Here is an 18,640-nt window from a genome sequence, read left to right on the forward strand (position 1 = left end):
AAGACCGGTTGAGTTGGTGAAAGGAGAGCTGTTCTGTGTTTGTAGAGGGCAGGAGATTATGCAGAATGGTTGATTTGTATTAGTCACTAGAGGCTGGAAGATGGCCAGTGCCACTGCAGATGGGCCCTGGATGAACTGCTGAGAAGTGTAGCAGTTACCGTAACTGAGCAAATTGCAATCCCATGGCAGAGTCCTGCAGTGTAACTAAAGAGGTAATCGGTAAATTCCTACTTGAAATTTACCTCTGTCTTTCTCTGAAGTCTTGGAGAAACTATTCCTTAGCATCACTCGTTTCCCTTAGTTAATCATCAGCAAGGTCCCTAGTGAACCTGCTGACTGGACTGGAATGTTTTCAGTTCTTATCCAGATGCAATATTGAAATGTGTTATATAAACACATTATAACAAAGTTAGTTCTTCTGTATTCCTGGCATCAGACTAGCTTTCAGATGAGCAATTATGTGATGCAATGCTTTTAACTCTACTAAAATTTGAGCCTTGCAATTAGAAAGAATTGCTCTAAGTAAGGTTTTCATATGCATTTGTAAAGCACTTATCAACTGTAGACTGCTGATTTCTAATACTTGTGAAATTTAAAAGCAGTTTTAGAGGTGCTGAACGCTAACATAAATCTTGTTTTCTGAGTGAAGTTAAGGACATGTTTAGTCTTGCAGTGAGTCAATGAATACTCAGGAAGGGAAAGAACTAAGACAAGGCAGCATTTAAAAGACTTGGGCTAAGTCTGCAGGATCACAGAATGTCCAGGGTTGGAAGAGATCTCAAGGATCATGAATCTCCAACCCCTCTGCCACATGCAGGGCCACCAATCTCCCCATTTAATACCAGCCCAGGCTGCCCAGGACCCCATCCAAGCTGGCCTTGAACACCTCCAGGGATGGATGGGGCATCCACAGCCTCTCTGGGCAGCTGTTCCAGCACCTCACCACTCTCTGTAAAGAGCTTCCCCCTGACATCCAACCTAAATCTTCCCTCCCTCAACTTAAAACCATTTCCCCTTGTCCTGCAGTTATCTACCCTTTCAAAGAGTTGATTCCTCTCGTGTTTGTAGGCTCCCTTTAGGTACTGAAAGGCTGCAATGAGGTCACCCCGCAGCCTTCTTTTCTCCAGGCTGAACAAGCCCAGCTCCTTCAGCCTGTCTTCGTAGGGGAGGTGCTCCAGCCCCCGATCATCTTTGTGGCCCTCCTCTGGACCCTCTCCAACAGCTCTCTGTCTTTCTTGTACTGGGGATCTTATACACTGCTTGATAGCATTTCTGGGATTGAAAATAGGTGTTGAAATGCTGCAGCTGATTAATTAAAAAATGTCAGGAAACGCTGTAGGTAGAACTGAGAAACAGCTCTAAAAATTGGAAGACAAAACTGCGTAGAGATATCACAAGCTCTGCTTTTGGAAGAGGTAGCATACTAAACTTCCAGCATTGCTTGTAGATCTCTGAAAGAATTGCTCTTGGAACATAGCAGTTGACATGTTCCAAGCTTTTATTGCTACTTCACGCTGCAATAGCTGATGCACTGAAAAACAGACGTAGTTAAGATGTATGGAGGACAGTATAATGCAGAGACTGCTGGAGAGGAGCAGGTTGGAAGGAGAAGAATGCTCACAGCTCACAGTTAATAAGGAAAAACAAACAATTGGGAATAGCAGAACTTGAGAGGGCAGAGTCCCATGGCATGTGTAAAATGTTCTACATAATGTATTACTTAGTTAGATGCATGGCTTTTCCAAATCAGTATAGGGACCGATCATCTGTATTTGTCAAAAGCCAGAAACTGTAATTCTTAATTTGCGTGGGATGCCTACAACAGATTCACTGTTGGAGAAATTGTAGGAAGGCTGGATGGGCAGCTCACTCACTTTTAAGGAAGTCAGGAGCAGAATGTAAGCAAGTGTTTGGCCAGGTCTAAAGTAGACTATTATTCATTTGAGACTGTAATTCCACAAGACTATATAGTAGCATCCCTCTGCCTTGAAAAAGCAAAGTTCTTATCTTTGAAGTGTACTTTTGTTGCTCACCTCACATTGGCTTGAGTGCTTACTGTTTTGAATACATTCAAAGTAAATGGAAAAATGATTGAAATTACTGTCTTAGTGGAGAAACAAACCAAGCAAAATGGGTTTTTGCTAGGAATTGCCAGCTTTGCAATTAATCCAGTAAGTGCCAGAGCCATACTTCCTTTTGTTGATCACATACTATTAGCTGGTTATGAAACTGCACCTGGAGGAAATGCTTGCGGCGTAAGTATGAAAACAGCTGCTTACTGCTGGAAAGTTACTACTGATAAGGAGGGAGAAAAAGTGTTAGAGCAAAACTGGCCACCAAATGCAGTCGAGCAGTCTAACTGTTCTTTCTCAGAACACAGCAGTCCTGGAAATCGATAATATTCTTACAAGGGCATTGCAACATTCATGGTTTACAGATGGGAAGCAAGCTAGGTTTTGAGGAAATACACATACTAAGTGAATTTAGATGGTTTGTTTATACCAAAGATGATGTTTTATGTAAGCTTAAAAATAGGGAAAGAAAAAAAATAGAAGTGCTGCTGGAAGAATAGTAAAATGTTTATTCAACTTCATTTGTCCAGTGTATAAATAGAAGTATCTTCTCAGTCCTTAAGGATTACCAGAAAGGCAAGATCATATGTATGGATCCAGATGTACCAGACAAGTTGCTTTTAACTGGTTTGTAAGAGACTGCTCTCAACAGGGGAGGTTCAAAATTAAAATCTGTTTTATTGCAATTTCAAGTACATCTGGCAGCTGCAAAGTAAAGCTGCTGCTGTAGAAGCTTTTCTCGCTGCATTTGCTGGCATTATTTGTGTAACTGGGGTCCTAAATCTAAACAGAAAAGTTAAGAGTAGCTAGTTGATTTTTAGAGGATTATGAAAGGTATTCCAGAAGTTGTAACACTGGGAATAAGACTTCATCTTTTCTTGTTTTATATATATTTCTATATTTGCACGCTCACAAGTAATCAGCTTTCTCCTGCAGTTTTAAGGGCAAAGTTACAATTTTACTCATGTTAACAGCTAGCAAACTATTACTTATTACCACAGATAAACCGAGAAATTTCAGCTTAAAGGAAACAACCCTCTTGTTTCAGTAGAAAAGAGTATTACAGATCATAGCTGCAGCCACTTAATTCTGAATCAAAAATTTTGTTTAGAGAAAACAGTATACAAAATCCATTGAAGGGGGGATGGAATGAACCCATGGAAGAAACAGTGAAAGAATGTTTACTAAGGTACTGCTATACACTGTGTGCTATTTCAAATAATGAAAGGTTTACCAAAATCAACAGCGCATTCTTAGGTGCAGTGAGCACGTGCAGCACTGTTATTCTAACAAGCACCAGAACAGTGTGGTTTCAACATTTCACAAGCTCCAGTCTCTTCATGGGGGGAGTCTTCATGCAGTACCTCTTGGACCTGCAGAGCCAAACATAATTCTAGGCATAAGGTGGCTTTATGAGAACTTGAGTCCAGCATGAGTAAGATTTACACTTGGAAAGCAATGCATTTCCTATGTCTGGAAACATTTCATAAAGAAAAGTATAGTTCTACACCATTTAGCATAAAAATTAAAACATTTTATTAAGAACCTAAACTGGAGTTAGTGACTCCTTTTTGACTCATGAAGTTAAAAGCAATGCTGCTTTTCCAATTTAGTTCTGTCCTTTCTTATCAGAGCATAAACTCCAGTACTGTGCTGGTAACTGTTTTTGATTTTGTTGTTTTTGATTTTGCAGTTTCATAGAAGCAAACCTCTGACTGAACTGCCTTTTAAGTAGAGATAGTTACAGTTTGATGGTAAAACCTCTATTTTTGCTGTGCTATGCTTTAGCAGTAGTGCTCATAGACTACAGGAAGTGATATTTTAAGTCTTTATCTTGCATGCAGCATCTCTAATTCTAGTTCTCTATTTCAAAAGAGCAAAGCTGCTTTTTTACATACTTGATTCTCTAATATCCTTAAAATACCTACTAATTTTTTTGGCTTGGAAAAGACGTATGTTTACATGCTCATGCCCCTAGCATAATTACTGCTGTGTGTTGTGGGTTTTTTGTTTTTTTTTTTCTTTCTTTTTTAAGAGCCGCTAATGCAACTGTTTTAATATGTACACCTTACCAATTATTTCTCTCTCTAATGTACAAATTGTTCCTTCCAGCTCTCTAGCTCTCTGGTCCCCTATTAGTATCATTCCTTCTTCAATGTGCCCTTTCTTTATATGCTATGATTTTGTCACATAGCTCCAGCTTCTCAAAGCCCACAATATTTACTTCTCTCTTGATAACTTGTGTACAGGCCTGGCTTTTCTTCTGATTAGATGTAATAGCTCTGAATCTATTAGATTTAAAATCCTACAGATAGATTCTCTTCCCTCTTTCTATCACTATCTGCATCCTAAATGCTGAGAAGCTGCACAGCGTATAGTAAATAATGTAAGCAGTTGTATACTGTCTAGTAAATATGATATCCAATTTGCTGACCAAGGTAAAGAAATGACAGAACTGTCTGTGGTAGGAAGTTTTATTGTTTGTTAAGTGAGAAAGAAGTACATACTATTGCAGTTTTAACATGATCAACATCTTGCTACTGCTTAGGATAATCTAGCAACTCCAGTGTTCCCAATACTAATGCAGTGCTTTTATTTTTCATGAACTTAACATCTCGAAACAGAATAAATGTGCATTCTTCTTTCCGTGTTTTAAAAGCCCAACTACTTAGCTTTATTACTTAATCAATCTGTAGATGTATCTCCCAAAGGAATGAGGCTCTAGGAATTCATAGCCATGAGAAAAAAACACAAAAAAACTTTTTTTCATAATTTAACAGTCTAATAAAACAAGACCTATCTATATTAGGAAATAGATCCAGTTACAAATGCATGTATATAGAAGGAACTTCTGTGGATGTCAGAACAGAAAATGATCAGCTATTTACAAGATACACAGCATGATGATATTGTAGCCAAGATCCACCATTCAGAAACCAAATGTGTTCTCTCCACTGTAGGCAACATATAAGAATCCGTCTTCGTCTTTCTCCTTCTCATAAAGTTGTCCCATAGTTAAGCTTGAAGGGGGGGAAAGAGAAACAGCTTTCTTGCAAGATGACCATTGCAAATGGTAATTCAACCTCACATAAACAAGGCTTCATAAAAGCTAACATTAAGTTTGTATGTAAGTTAGAATAAAACAATAAGAACATATAAAAAGCATTCGACATCTGTGCTCACAAAATGGTCCAGTGCTCTCTCTGGAGCATTTGTTAGATTTCTATTACTTCTGTACATCACAAATGTGTTTATCAAAGTGCTTCCTTATACTGAAAATTAGTCACTGGATGTATTTCAGTTTCTGAATCACACATTATTGAGTCCATGACTAACAGCAAGATTAAAAGACTGACAGCACCTTCTTTGAATGCAACCACAATGAAACCTTGCTTCTTGAGTAAACAACCTGTTTCTCCCTCCATGTGCTATAGTCTTGACTGTTCTGATGGTCTCAAATTCATCAAATGTATTTTCTGGACGGTTTCTTTCAGGTCCAGTTGTTTAGGGAAGTAAAAAGCTTTTTTGTCTATATTGCTAAGAAGTGATGACTATAAAATAGTGCTGCTACCAAAATTCCAAACCAGTTAGAAACTAGTACTTTTTGAACATCTGTGGAACTTAATTACTCATTTATTTTATGAGGATAGGCTTGTGGCCCTTCACAATCTAAGTAATCTTTTGTGGGATGATTGTACTATGAAAACAGAATCAAACCCAAGCAATTACTTGGCCGGCACAACTCCTTCAGCTGTCTGTGGATGACAGATGAAACAGTGACTGATGTGAGTCAGCTGCATAAAGACGCTCCCTCAGATCATCTTTTCTAACTTCCCAAGAGTGTCTGAGAAAAGGCCAGTGAACTGAAAGATACAGACTAAATGTGAATGATGGGGAAACACTCATGGCTTTTTCCCTGTGAGAAAGGGGTAGTGCACAAGGAAAGGAGCTGGGGAGAGTTGCAGACAGTACTTGAAATTGATGGAAATTGATAAATAGTAGATAACCTGGATGAAAAGGATGTTAAGAGTTAGTGGTCCAAGCAGTACCTATGGTGGAGAAAAGGGGCAAAACTGTTGACCAGTTACATTTTTACCTATTAACAAAAGTTACTATTTTTACATCAGCTTGAAGGTTCAATCCCTCCTATTTTCAGCAGAGCTGTGATATCATCATTGCATGAGATACAACATGCCCTTCTTTTCTTTTCTTTTCTTTTCCTGTTTGTTCCTAGCAGTTCTACAGTATTGAGAAGAAGGGACTAAGGCACTCCTAATACTCCTAGAAGAAAGAAAGTAAGAAAAGGTGGTCCTCGCAGCTCCTATGATTCTCATAGGTATCATGAATTAAAATATTTCTCCCTGAGTCTGATCAGGTTATCTGGAGGCGCTGTTACACAGGTAAGTGTTAACAAGAGTAACACTGCCTCTGAACCAAGTAACGCCACATTCTATTCCCTCAAATATTATTAAAATAGATTGTATAGCAAGCTGCTGTAGTAGCTGCTAATATCATATTTTCTTCTGTATGGAGCAGACAACCGTTGATGCTTACTCCACTCCACTTTTAGTCAATTTGCATTTAGTATTTATAGGAAAAAGCTATTAAAAAAAACAAAGTTTCTGTGTGAGCTGACAGAAGTAGGTTAATGCTTTTTTTAAGTAATTTACAGTGTTGGCTTTTGAGCATTTAACATACAACTTTTTTTTACCACATGGAGAAGTTATCTGATATTTATGATGTCATAACTCCAGTTTACCTTCTTGCAATGTAAATAATCAGAATGTATTTTACATTCACCTTTTAGCTGAGCTTGAGGAACTAGATATTTATCAATATGTGTGACCAAAAAAGTCATAATCACAAGAAGATGAAAATGTGACCAAATGCCTCCTAAAATTGCTGGCTAATCCTCAGGAGGGTTTTTTTTTTTTGTTCTTCTGATACGTACAGCCATCCTAAAATGGTTCTGAATACCAAGTGAACAGCTACTTACCTGGACTGTGGAACAGTCTTGTCTACAAAGAGGAATATTGCTTTCTCAGAGGGCAGCTGAATCCTCTTCCTGATGATCCACATAAACTGGGCCACAGTGATGTCAGATGGAACTAAGTATTTCCTCTTGTCAATATCAACAATCTGAGATCCTGATACCTTCTCCACTATGACCTGTAAAATGTGTGAAAGTGAGGTTTTTCAGGACTGTCAAGCAGAAGCAGAGGTATACCCCAGGGAGCAGTGAAGAGCTGAAGAAACCATGCTCTATCTGAATACAGTCAAAATTCTTAGAGTTGCAGTGTAAATTGCATAACCCAAGGTTCTAGCCTGCCATAGACACACACTCATATTTCTACCATTGCAGCATTGCTTTTGAATTGACATTCCTTCTGTCTGGGTTTGTATAATCAATCTGGCAATGATTACTGACCTCCCAATTAGGCAGTTGGTGTTTCTGCCAAGCTCTAAGCCATGACATTAAAATGAAGCATGCCTTCAGTGTGCCATGGAGTACCAGTTGGTCTGCCAGTGCTGAGCACTCTACCCAAATACCAAAAATGTGCTGTTATGTGATATTATCTGTGTGCCTCTGACACACCAAACTTACACTGATAGATAATCCAGCTATCTATGTATCTGAAACAATAGATGACATGATTACTTCAGTTGGTCGGATGAAGAAACAGGAGGACAGGGAAACAATGCTAATAAATGTAGGTTTTAGCTACATACGAATAAGAGCCAGATGGGATATATAGACTGTAAGAGGAAAAAAAGCCTGGCCATAAGAACTTGGCAATTTCTTGCTTATACTGGGAGAGTTTGGGAAAAGAAGGCACATGGGACCCAAACAAAGATGCCTAAATATGATGGTGTTTATAGCATCAACAAGTTTTTGTTTGCTACTCTGAAAAACAACTACCCATGCTAATCACCACTTCAGAATGTCTACTGACTTAGGTTTGCAATAATATACTTATTTTTTCACAAGACAGCAGAAAAAAATTCAACATGCTATTCTGAGTATGCATAACTGCACTCTAAAGCATATGGTTTGTTCTTGTTCTTGTTGTCTTACCAGATGCTAGTCTCTTCTTTGTGCATCAGAGTATTTTGCTCGTATGTAGGGAAATTAAGAAACTGACCATGGGAAGGACAGATTGTAAGGTGTTCACAAATAAAGCAAAAAGCAACAGGTATCAGGAGAATCAAGTATAATGTCTAGAAAGGACCTGATGCTCATTGCTCCACATAGAGTAGTCCTTGAAGGACAAAAATAGCATGACGGGAAACAGAGCTGACAAGAAATTGCCACATCTCCACTGCTTATCTGCGTTCGCCATTGCTAAAGCATATAGGTAATGCTCAGATAAACGTACAAAATATACTATGGTCTGGAGAAGCTTATTATTTTCTACAACTGAGTCTACAGAAACAGGAGGGTAAACTAGCTGGCCCTTATAGTATGTGGGAACTGTAAAGAACACAAAGAACAGCCTGAACAGAATGTTCAAGCCTTAACAACTGATACTTACAAAACCACACTGCAATAATCCACCAGACATTTTAGCTTCACAATGAAGAAACCTTCACAACTGGAAGTCAAGGCTACTGGTGAACTGCTTCAGTAAAACTTACAGATACCTTTTACCCTTCAAACACTTGATCCCCTGGCAAATTTAAAACAGCAGTGCTTAGGAAGCATGAATGTCTTTCTACTCCGATTTCATTCCTAAAGGGACAAAGGCAGGTTGTTCGTATGTTATCTTAATACATTTTATAATGCTTGAGCCCCTAAAATATCTGTATACAGCAGCTGAGAACTGAATTCCCTTTGACCTACATCACTCTGGATGTAGACTATACCCTGAAAAGAAGGAAACGTGCATTAAGTCTGAAAAAACATCTTTGGTAAATGAAAAAGAAGGTATTTGATACTGTATGGTAACTGTTGAGTCATGGCCTGAAGCACTGACTGAGCACTTGGGGAAAGGACCCGGCCAGCCCTGGGTGAAGGCAATTAAGCTGTGGGACCAGAAGGGGTGGAGCCTGGCTGCAGCTCTCTTAGACCTCATTGAAGGCCTGACTGGTACTGAGGAAGTATCTTTGGTTAGAGATCCCTCCTTTGTGAAGTTTTCCCCTGTGAGCTTAGATCTTCAGAGACAGGTGAGCAGTCCTTTTTTCCTTCCCTTATAACATCTTTCTATCACACTAGTGCCTTTGTTGTTACACCTCCTGTATCACCATTCCATCGCACTGATCTTTCTGATTGTTATAGGCACCAACTACTTTGTAAAAGTTAGGTGGCTCAATCTGAAACATCAAGAGAAAATATTTATCTGCTCAAACAAAGCATCACAATGCACTTGGAGATTTAATTCCTATTACGTTGTTCCCCGTTGCTGTCCATGTAATTCTAACATGCACTGTGAGTTGCAATGTCTCTCTTTTTCATCTTGAAAGACAGCTTGGAAATGGACAAATGTATGCTTGTGAAGGTACATTGTTATTAGTATGCTACAGACTATGTTTTATGTTAGCCAAGTGGAGAATGGCAAGGACAGGATCAGCTTGCCAGACTACATCTGGAGATGACATAACTAGGTTTGATTCAGCAGCAGAGAAAGGTAATGCGGTTAGAGGTTTTCCTCTGGGTTGTGCTGTATGCTAGCAAGTTACCAAGAGGTCAGATAGGAATGGTACTAATAGAAACTAACGTCATCAGATGAGATATGGAAAATCTTACTCATAAATAGGCAGGTTGGAAGTGTGGACATGTTGCTAACTGTTACTAAGAGTGTTACTAGGGTGTTAAGTACGGTCACCTCCATGACTGAAACATGGTAAAAGGGATTACAGAGTGAAGAAGCCATCCATTATTTAGCAGGCAGATTGGTATTATTGCAGAAAGGAGTCACCACTTGCAATGGTTCTTCAAACAACTGGGTCTGCATGACATGGATTCACCAAGGTAGGGCTGGTTACAGGCATGGAATACATATGAGAAAATCACCTCCCTCATCTAGTCAGGAAGGAGGACTGTCAAGATGTAAAGAACTTATCCTCTTTCTTGAAATCATGCACAGAATGTATCTTCAAGACACTGAAAGCACTGTACTGGGGCCTCCAGTATAGGAAGGACGTGGAGCTCTCGGAGCAAGTCCAGAGGAGAACCACTAAGATGATGAGAGGGCTGGAGCACCTCTCCAATGAAGAAAGGTTGAGAGAACTGGGCTTGTTTAGCTTGGAGAAGAGAAGGCTCTGGGGAGACCTCATTGTGGCTTTCCAGTACTTGAAGGGAGCATATAAACAGGAGGGGGAACGGCTGTTTATGAGGGTAGATAGTGATAGGACAAGGGGGAATGGTTTTAAATTGTGACAGGGAGGTTTAAATTAGCTGTTAAAATGTTCTTCACACAGAGGGTTGTGAGGCACTGTAACAGGTTGCCCAAGGAGATTGTGAATGCCCCATCCCTGCAGGCATTCAAGGCCAGGCTGGATGTGGCTCTGGGCAGCCTCGTCTGCTGGTTGGCAACCCTGCACATAGCGGGGGGGGTTGAAACTTGATGATCATTGTGGTCCTTTTCAACCAGCTCATTCTATGATTCTACAAGGTCTTGCCGGGGATATAATAGCTCTTAGCAATCAGCAGGACACTGATAAACCATAGACATGCGTGGTAAGTGTTCAGAAAGTCAGGCACTCTTGCTTTGTGCCTGATAATGCACATTAGGGCAGAGGAAGGAATACTGGGCTAGTTGCATATCTTTGGGCCCTCTTTAAAACATCAAAAGTGGCAAAAAGAAAAATGAATTTACTTGGTGGGATCCGGTCAAAGAATAGAGGGCAGGATGCAGGCAGCTTATCCACCTCTGCCTCTAAGTTCTGGATCAAAGCTGGCCTGGTTACTCACCGGGACACGGTCAGGGTATTTGGCGCGGATCTTTGCCGACTCCACGCATCTGTGCTCTGTGAACAAAACTCGCAGTTAGTCACTGCACAGTAACAGGGCAGTCAGAGTCCTACACAGAGCGAGCAGCACCGCAGGCACAGCAGCCAGCGGGCACCGCTGCCGTCGTGCTTTCCGTGACGCAGCCCCGGCCACCGAGCTCATTCTCCACCGCCGCGCCGCCCTTCGTCGAGAACCGCGGGGCCGTCCGCCCAGCACCACAAGGCCGGCGCGGGCAGCCCGTCGCAGCGCGCACGACTGCGAGGCCCGGTGCGGACAGCGACGCAGGAGACAGGAGGCCGCCGGCGGGGAGCGCCGGGCCCGCCCTTACCCAGCGCATGGTCCTCTTTGAACATCCACTTCATGGCGCGAGCTGGGTGGGAAGCGGAGCCAGCGGCGAGGCCCAGGTGCGGGCAAGAAGGGAACCGAGCCAGGCGGCGGGGCCTGCGGCTGTCACGGACCCTGTCACAACAAAATCAGCCCCGGCTCGGCAGGCGGGACTTCCGGCTCGGCGGTTCCTTAGCAACCACTGGAACGCGGCGTTTCCGGCTCGCGGACGGAGGGGCGGGGCTGCGGCGAACGGCACGGAATCGCGGGGGAAACGAGGCTGCGGAGCGGTCTGTTCGGCGGCGCTGCCGCGATGCCGGCAGTCACGCTGCGGGTCCCGACGCCGTAGCGACTGCCCTCCTGCTGCTGTCCCTGGGCGCTCCCCGCTTCGCCGCAACCGTCCGTCCCGGAACGTGCGAACCAGTGTTCACCGGCTGACGCGCCCGTTCCAGCACGTGGGGAAGCCCAGCTTCGGTCACTCAGTGTTCGCCGCTGCTGTGGGCGCGGGATGACGGGCGTGGAGCTGTTCTCGCACCCCACGCTTCACACGCGCTACCGCGCTGGGCTCTGCTCCGCTGCCGTGCTGGCGCTACTGCTCATCGCCGTGCTCACCTACGTGCCGCCGTTGCTGGTGGCCTACAGGAGCCACGGTGAGCAACTCCCAGCCCCGCTGAGCCCTGCCCGGGGCCACGCTGAGACCTAGCGCCGTCTCTGCCCGCAGGTTTCTGGCTGAAGCAGAACGCGTACCGAGAGCAGCCCACGGTCCGGTTCCGGTACGAAGTGCTTTTCGTGGCCACCACCGGGCCTGGCCCGGGTGGCTTCCTGGCATGGAGCACGTTCCCAGCATTCAACCGGCTCCAGGAGGACCGGCTGCGCGTCCCGCTCCTGTCGGTAGGCGGCCCGGCGGCGGGCAGGGAGTCGGGGAGCTCCGTCCTCAGCCCCGCGCTATGCGGCTTCGTTGGCCTCGGACGGGCAGCTTTGGCTTGGCTTCGTCTCAGTGTTTGGCTTCCAGGCGGACATTGCTTATTTTCCCAAAGCTAATTGCTGGCTTTTCTTCCCTGTTTTTCTTCTTTTTCCTTAATTTTTTTCCTTTCCCCTCCCACTCCCTCTTCTGTATAAGGCTTATTATACTCTGAAGCTTGTAGGGGGTTTGCAGGTAGGCCCCTGCTTTTGAATTGCAGGAACATAGTCTCTCCCCTGCAGCTATTGTTTCTTCTGGGATTCAGGAGTGGTAGTTATTTATCTGTGAAAGCTCTGCTATGCTTTCTCATTATGGTGGTGAATTGCTGAGGTACTGGGCATGAGTGGCACAGAAGTACAGCAAGCCTTGGCTTACCACCAGGAACTGTATGTGGTGTAAAGAAGCTACTAAGAGTGAGCTGCCATTGGCTGGAGGCAAGTAAGCATTCACATGGATGTAGCAGAAGATCCAGCATTAAGATATAGATTGTAGCATACAGGGAAGATGTGTGGAATGGCATAGGAAAGAAGAGCTTTTGGAGAGTCTTTTCCTGGGGAGTGCATGGAGCATTGTGTAACACAGAAATTAAGGCATCTTCTCTCTAATCTCATGTCTTTAAAACCAAGCAGCTTTTCACTATATTTCTAACTATGCTGTTTATTTGCTTTCTTTGCATGTGCGTGTTGCAGTTATGGAAATCTGTAGTTTAACTTTTCTTTGTATTTCTTCTTAACAGGAACTCCTCTATTAAAATAAATAAAAGTCTGGTTGCTCCTTTTAGACTAGAGAAGAAGACAAAAATCAAGATGGCAAAATGGATCAGTTGCATTTTAAATTGGAGCTTCCACTACGACCTACAGAGCATGTAGTTGGTGTTCAACTGATTTTGATCTTTTCCTACCACCTTTATGTGAGCATTTTTTTTTTGTTTTATTCGTTGTGACACACAGACACAGTATAGTATTTCAGTAGTAGTTATGTGAAGAGTCTTTGAATCTTTGCACACCTGAAATTTCTGGGAAATTTTAGTAACATATCTGATTTTTTTTTTTAATTTTTTTCCCCCGCTATCAGGTCATTCCTAGTTTCTCTGTGTTGTGGTATGTTTCATTGCTGTGGGGATTGGTGGCTTTTTTTCTTTTGTAGGGAGAAGGGTTGGTTTGCTTCTGTATATTCTCTTGATCTCTAGTGTAGCATATAGAACAGAGATGTGCAATGACAGATGTTGGAGTTGGTGGCATCAGAAAATATTTGAGAGTCTTGCAGTACATGCAGAACATTGTGTGTTCTTAAATACTGCTGTGCCTTGACAAGCAGTCTTCTGAAGTGGAGGGTCAGGTGGCAGTTTAATACATAAAGGGAGTGGATGAGACACTAGTGCAGAGAGAATTCTTGGGAAGTATGTGAAAGTAGCAATAGTACAAAGCAATAAAAAGTATTATAGAGCTCAATGAAGAGGCAGGAAAGAAATTTTACTAGCAAGATTAGGTTTAGTTTATCAAAGAAACTTGCTGAATGCAGATGGAAAAACTTAGCAAGCACTGCTGTGCTGTGTTTAATCTGAATCAGAGTAAAAGCCTTGCAGTCCTGAGTTTACGTGCTGAAGTATTAAGCCTGCGATCAATAGCATGTGAAAAGTTCCAATACTAACAGTGCTTCATTTTACAGTAAATGTGCAAGTTTTCCTTCAGATTGGGTGGTTGACGAGTGCAGAGAAACTTCGTTTGGCCTGTAACAAAGTCTATGAGTCCTTATCTTGCTTTGGTAACTGAGTATTTCAAAGCTTTTCTCCAGTAAAAGTGTTTAATAATCTTGCTACTTTAAGCATGTTATGGCAAGCCACTGTTTTGTTTTTTGTCATTAGTGTCAAACTGTTGGACTTCACTGAATCATGTGTGGAACTTCAGTTAACAAAATTAGTTAATTAACTAACAACGAAGCTAGTTCATTTATAAAAGATTATTCATATTTATTGTTTGATGCTCCCTTCTTTAGAATAATGTGATAATTTGAAACGTTCCTGTCAACAAAATCCTATCTATGAAGAAATTCTATAGATGCAAATTGGTAGAAAACTGGGTGATTTTGTTTTTCCTAAATTTTCTGCTAATGTGTTTACTGTTTCAGAGAATGTCGACATTCGTGATGCAGAGCATGGCTTTTCTTCAGTTTTTTTCTCCTGTACCAGGATCTCAGCTCTATGTGAATGGAGACCTGAAACTGAACCAGAGGCAATTACTTAACCATTGTGGGCTAGATACTAGATACAATGTGAGAAGTTTTTTTTTTCTTCTGTAAATTTCTCCCTTGATGTTCTCCTGTTACCATAAGTGACCCCTTAATTATTTGTACACATGCATAGAGTGGACCCTGTAACTTTTGAACTGTTGTTTATTTGTTATGCTGGAGGGTAAAAGAGGTTCTTCTGCTGAGATGTTCAGTCTAATGTTTGTGATTTCCTTACAAGGCACAGTTACTTTGCCTAAGAAACTCAGTAGAACTACTTTCCTGAAGAGTGGACAAATAATGCAAATATCTCCTTATGGTGACAGGTGTCTGTGGTCAACGGCACAAGTCCTTTTGCAAGTGACTATGATCTAAAAAACATCATTGCAGCGTATCGAGATAGAAATGGTAAGCCTGAACATATAGCTGCTAACTGCAGGAAAGCAGCAGTTACCACATTAGTAGCTGTTATTTAAGGGTTTAAGTTCTCTATTAAAATTGAAAAGACCATTCACTTGGATATTTTCCTTCCCTGTTTTAGTGACAACAGTATTTTCAGATCCTAACCCCATTTGGATGACTGGAAGAGCAGCACATGCACCATTTATCGTTAATGCCACTATTCATTACCCAGTGGAAGCTATCTTATATCCTTAGAAAACTGCATTAATGGTAAAATAACTGGATATTGTTATTTGAGCCTTCAGATACAGGCCAAATGAACACTACTTTCTTTTAGACTTGTCCCTAAATTTTTCCTTTTTCAATGAAGCGTGTGCTGTATACTTGTTTGCCCATTCCTGCATGTGCATACCCTCAATGTTTTTGCTTGCAAAACCCTTTCTGTCTTTCTACAGGGAATCTCTTTTGCTGTTCTGCCTTACTAAAATGATATTTTAAGGCAGTTTCTTAGCAGTTCACTCTGAACGTCCTTACTAAGTTTTGGTCTGGTTCTTCAATCCTGTAGCTGTTGTAACTGCTACAGGCAAATCATGTTCCTGCATTTTATGACCTAAAGCAAATCAGAACTGTATGTAGCGTAGGCTCAGCAAATGATAGCCCTGCAGTGGATGAGGCAAATCTGTTGCATGTGCAAACAAACCAAAAAACCTTTTTACTCCAAAGTAATTAATTATCCTTATGTTCTTTGCTTAGTTTCTCAGACAAGAACAGGCCTGTATTTAGAAAAAAACTTATAGAGCACATCCCTCACAACTTTTCTTTACCTGAATTAAGAATTCCAATCCCTACTTCCTGGTGAGGTAGAGGCAACATAGACACTTTCCACAGAGTTGTTTTGGACACTTTCTACGATAGGCATTCTTCTAGCTTTTCTGTGGTCAAAGGCTTTTTGAGGTTTCTGTGACTCAAAGGCTTTGTACTTGTTGCGCAAACTGATGTGCCTTTCCACCTCTGAGTTCTTTTGTTTAGTTATTGCAATGAGTGTATCAGAAGTGTCTTCTTTAACGCTCCTTGACTTCATGTAAGTATCAGCCAGGATTTTGGGAAATGATTAAATTTGCCTGGATCCAGTATGTCAGCATTCTCCTCATCTTTCTTTGGGTGTTTGGTAGGATTAAAATGTTTGTGTTCCAGAATCAGGTGTTTGCTACGACTCCAGTTTCGCCAATTCTGCCATTGTCTCCGGTATTGTCCTACAAACAGCATCAGTCCTGAGGAAACGACTGAAAACTTTTAAGAATGTGGTTTAAAAATAAGTACCTACTTTCTTTCTCTGTACATTTTCTTTTTTCTTTAGAAGATCAGAACCTTGTAAGTATGTTCTGTTCTTGCTACATCTTGTGATGAAAGGATGTCATTTTCTTTTTTTAAAATGTGTGCGTGTTCATGTATTTCTGTAGGAACATTGCCTTGGGACTGAAATGTTTAATTTTGAACAGTTAAAGAAGAACTTGGTTTGTGGGTTTTGGTTGTTCTTTTTTTTTTTTTTCTCCAACAGGATCACACTTCAAAAAAAAAAAAAAAAAAACCAACAAAAAAAACCAACCCAAAAACAGAATTCAGAGGACTGCTTTTGAATGACCTAAATTTTGTTAAACCACGAAGATTGAAAATAATATGATAACTATAATAATATGAGCTATTTGTACTGTTTTTAATCAATTCACTATTGCGTTAGGGTTCAGCTAAGAGCTACTTATATATCTATTTGTGTGCTATAAAAGGGAAAAATATGTATGATATATAGGGAATGTGACTGTAACTCATTCTTTTTTTTCCCCACGTTTCTGTAACCTTGATTATAAGTGTCCACTGACGTTGTTATTAAATTTGTTGATGGAAAAATTAAGGCTGATCTGAGAAGCTGGGTTCTAGGTGATGGTATCTGCAAGGTTTGTACACTCACGATGTTAACATTACTGTAACTGCAAACTATTGGGAATATCAAAACGCAGAAGCATAGTGTTTCACAAAGAAAATGTAACAGACTACCAAAGAAACTTCAGAGTTCCGAAGCAACTGAATAATTATTTTCAGAATATATATGATAATTCAGAATAGAGTAAAATGTAACTAGTAGTAATTCCTGCTGAAAACTGGAAGACTGTTCCTCATTCTTGGAGACAGGTGGGAAAGATGACTTAAGCCCAGAAAGAGAAAATAGGCAAAGCAATTTTTTAGTTTGTTTTCCTTTGGGGCTTATGTTTCTGAGTTTGTTACTATTCAATTCTAGCAAAGCAGTATTATGGCAGGAGGGATTCTAAAATAATTCTGGGTATTATTTAACAAAATTCTCTTGAACCATGGTGTAGCTAATAAAGGTGAAAGAATAATTTGTAGAGAATTGTACAGTTTGTCTTTTGGCTGTTGCCCTCCAGAATTCAGTATCTTGGTAATTAAAAAAAAATCTGCCCATTCCTTTTCACCTTCTCAGAATAGCCAGCTTCCCTTGAAGTTTTGTTTAAATTTCTTTGAAACTTTGCAGTCTGGTTACTTCCATTTCTCTCAACCTTTACATGCTAGATGGACTCCATTCTAGCTTATTCTTCAACACAAGTGCTAATGCTAATACAGGGAGGTTGTCCAGCACATTTTGTGCTTCTGAAACTTACACAGTTGTGAACTGTAAATTGTTCTATCTGTTCTTGCAGGTAAGTATATTTCATTTGAAGTCTCCCGTTTGCTCTTTGAACCTCTGAGCTCTGATAGGTTATATCATATTCATAACTTGATAGCTTATGAATACAGAAAATTGACTTTGTATCAGAGTGCCCAGTGTCAAAGCAACTGTTAATTGCTTTTTAGCCTTTCTAGGCACTAAAAAGGATAAATGTTGATTCCTGGGAGCTCGTTTACTCAGTATCTGAAATTAATTTTTATAGCTGGTCTGCCGTAGTCCCTGCTCTTCTCCTTTACAGTTCTGCTAATGCTTATGTGGCTGCAGGAATTAGCTCAGGGAGCTTGTTATGGCGAAGATTGTACCAAACATACTCACTTTTTAAGATGGATCAGTTATTGAATGAATGTGGTATATGTTTGCACAAGCATTAGGATGCGCATGAGCAAGGACTAGAAATATCTGAAGGGACCCTGGAACTCCATTTTAGGGGGTTTAGTTTTTGTTCTCTCACAGCAGTGGAATTCATAACACTCAAAAAAGGTGAACAGGAATCTGCTTAAGCTAGCATCTGGAAGATGAAAGAGGATGGGGGCTGAGAGAGCTGGGGCTCTTCTGGGGAAAAGAGAAGGCTGCAAGGTGACCTCATAGTGGCCTTCCAGTATCTAAAGGGAAGCTAAAGGAAAGAAAGAGACAGACTAGCAGCATCTGTGGTGATAGATCAAGGGGAAGTGGTTTCAGGCTCAGAGAGTAGGTTTAGGTTAGATACAAGGAAAAAGCCTTCTACAGTAACAGGAACAGCACTGGAACAGACTACCCCGCAATGTGGTTGATGCCCTGTCTCTGGAGACTTCAAAGGTGAGGCTGAATCAGGCTCTGGGCAACCTGATCTTGCTGTAGTGTTTCTGTTTGTTGCAGAGGTGTTAGACTAGAAGGCCTTCAGAGGTCCCTTCCAGTTCTAAGGATTTTATGATGATGGGACAACAACGCTAATGGGAGATACCTGTTCTGTTAAAATTTTAACCCAC

At 41.2% G+C, this 18,640-nt stretch overlaps 2 protein-coding genes across 3 annotated transcripts; one reads left to right on the forward strand and one right to left on the reverse strand.

Annotated features, from left to right (window-relative positions):
- Positions 1 to 2,558: 2,558 nt before the first annotated feature.
- On the reverse strand, positions 2,559 to 11,534 carry GABARAPL2 (GABA type A receptor associated protein like 2). Of its 2 annotated transcripts, none has more exons than XM_085235101.1 (4): positions 11,351 to 11,534; positions 10,984 to 11,039; positions 7,069 to 7,241; positions 2,559 to 3,445 (listed from the first exon to the last, which is right to left on the reverse strand). In XM_085235101.1, exons 1-4 carry the CDS (start codon positions 11,382 to 11,384, stop codon positions 3,385 to 3,387), a joined length of 324 nt encoding a protein of 107 aa, XP_085091227.1. In that variant the 5' UTR covers positions 11,385 to 11,534; the 3' UTR covers positions 2,559 to 3,384. The 2 variants fall into 2 exon arrangements, with proteins under 2 accessions (XP_085091227.1, XP_031411275.2); XM_031555415.2 differs by lacking the exon at positions 2,559 to 3,445 and adding an exon at positions 4,529 to 5,092 and having other exon boundaries at positions 11,351 to 11,492.
- Positions 11,535 to 11,561: 27 nt separating this feature from the next.
- On the forward strand, positions 11,562 to 17,339 carry TMEM231 (transmembrane protein 231). Its single transcript, XM_019619821.3, has 7 exons — positions 11,562 to 11,996; positions 12,068 to 12,237; positions 13,089 to 13,217; positions 14,435 to 14,578; positions 14,860 to 14,941; positions 15,075 to 15,180; positions 16,021 to 17,339. Exons 1-7 carry the CDS (start codon positions 11,855 to 11,857, stop codon positions 16,208 to 16,210), a joined length of 963 nt encoding a protein of 320 aa, XP_019475366.1. The 5' UTR covers positions 11,562 to 11,854; the 3' UTR covers positions 16,211 to 17,339.
- Positions 17,340 to 18,640: the final 1,301 nt, after the last annotated feature.

The sequence above is a fragment of the Meleagris gallopavo genome, chromosome 13 (genome assembly GCF_905368555.1).
Source record: "Meleagris gallopavo chromosome 13, MGAL_WU_HG_1.1, whole genome shotgun sequence".
NCBI lineage: Eukaryota > Metazoa > Chordata > Aves > Galliformes > Phasianidae > Meleagris > Meleagris gallopavo.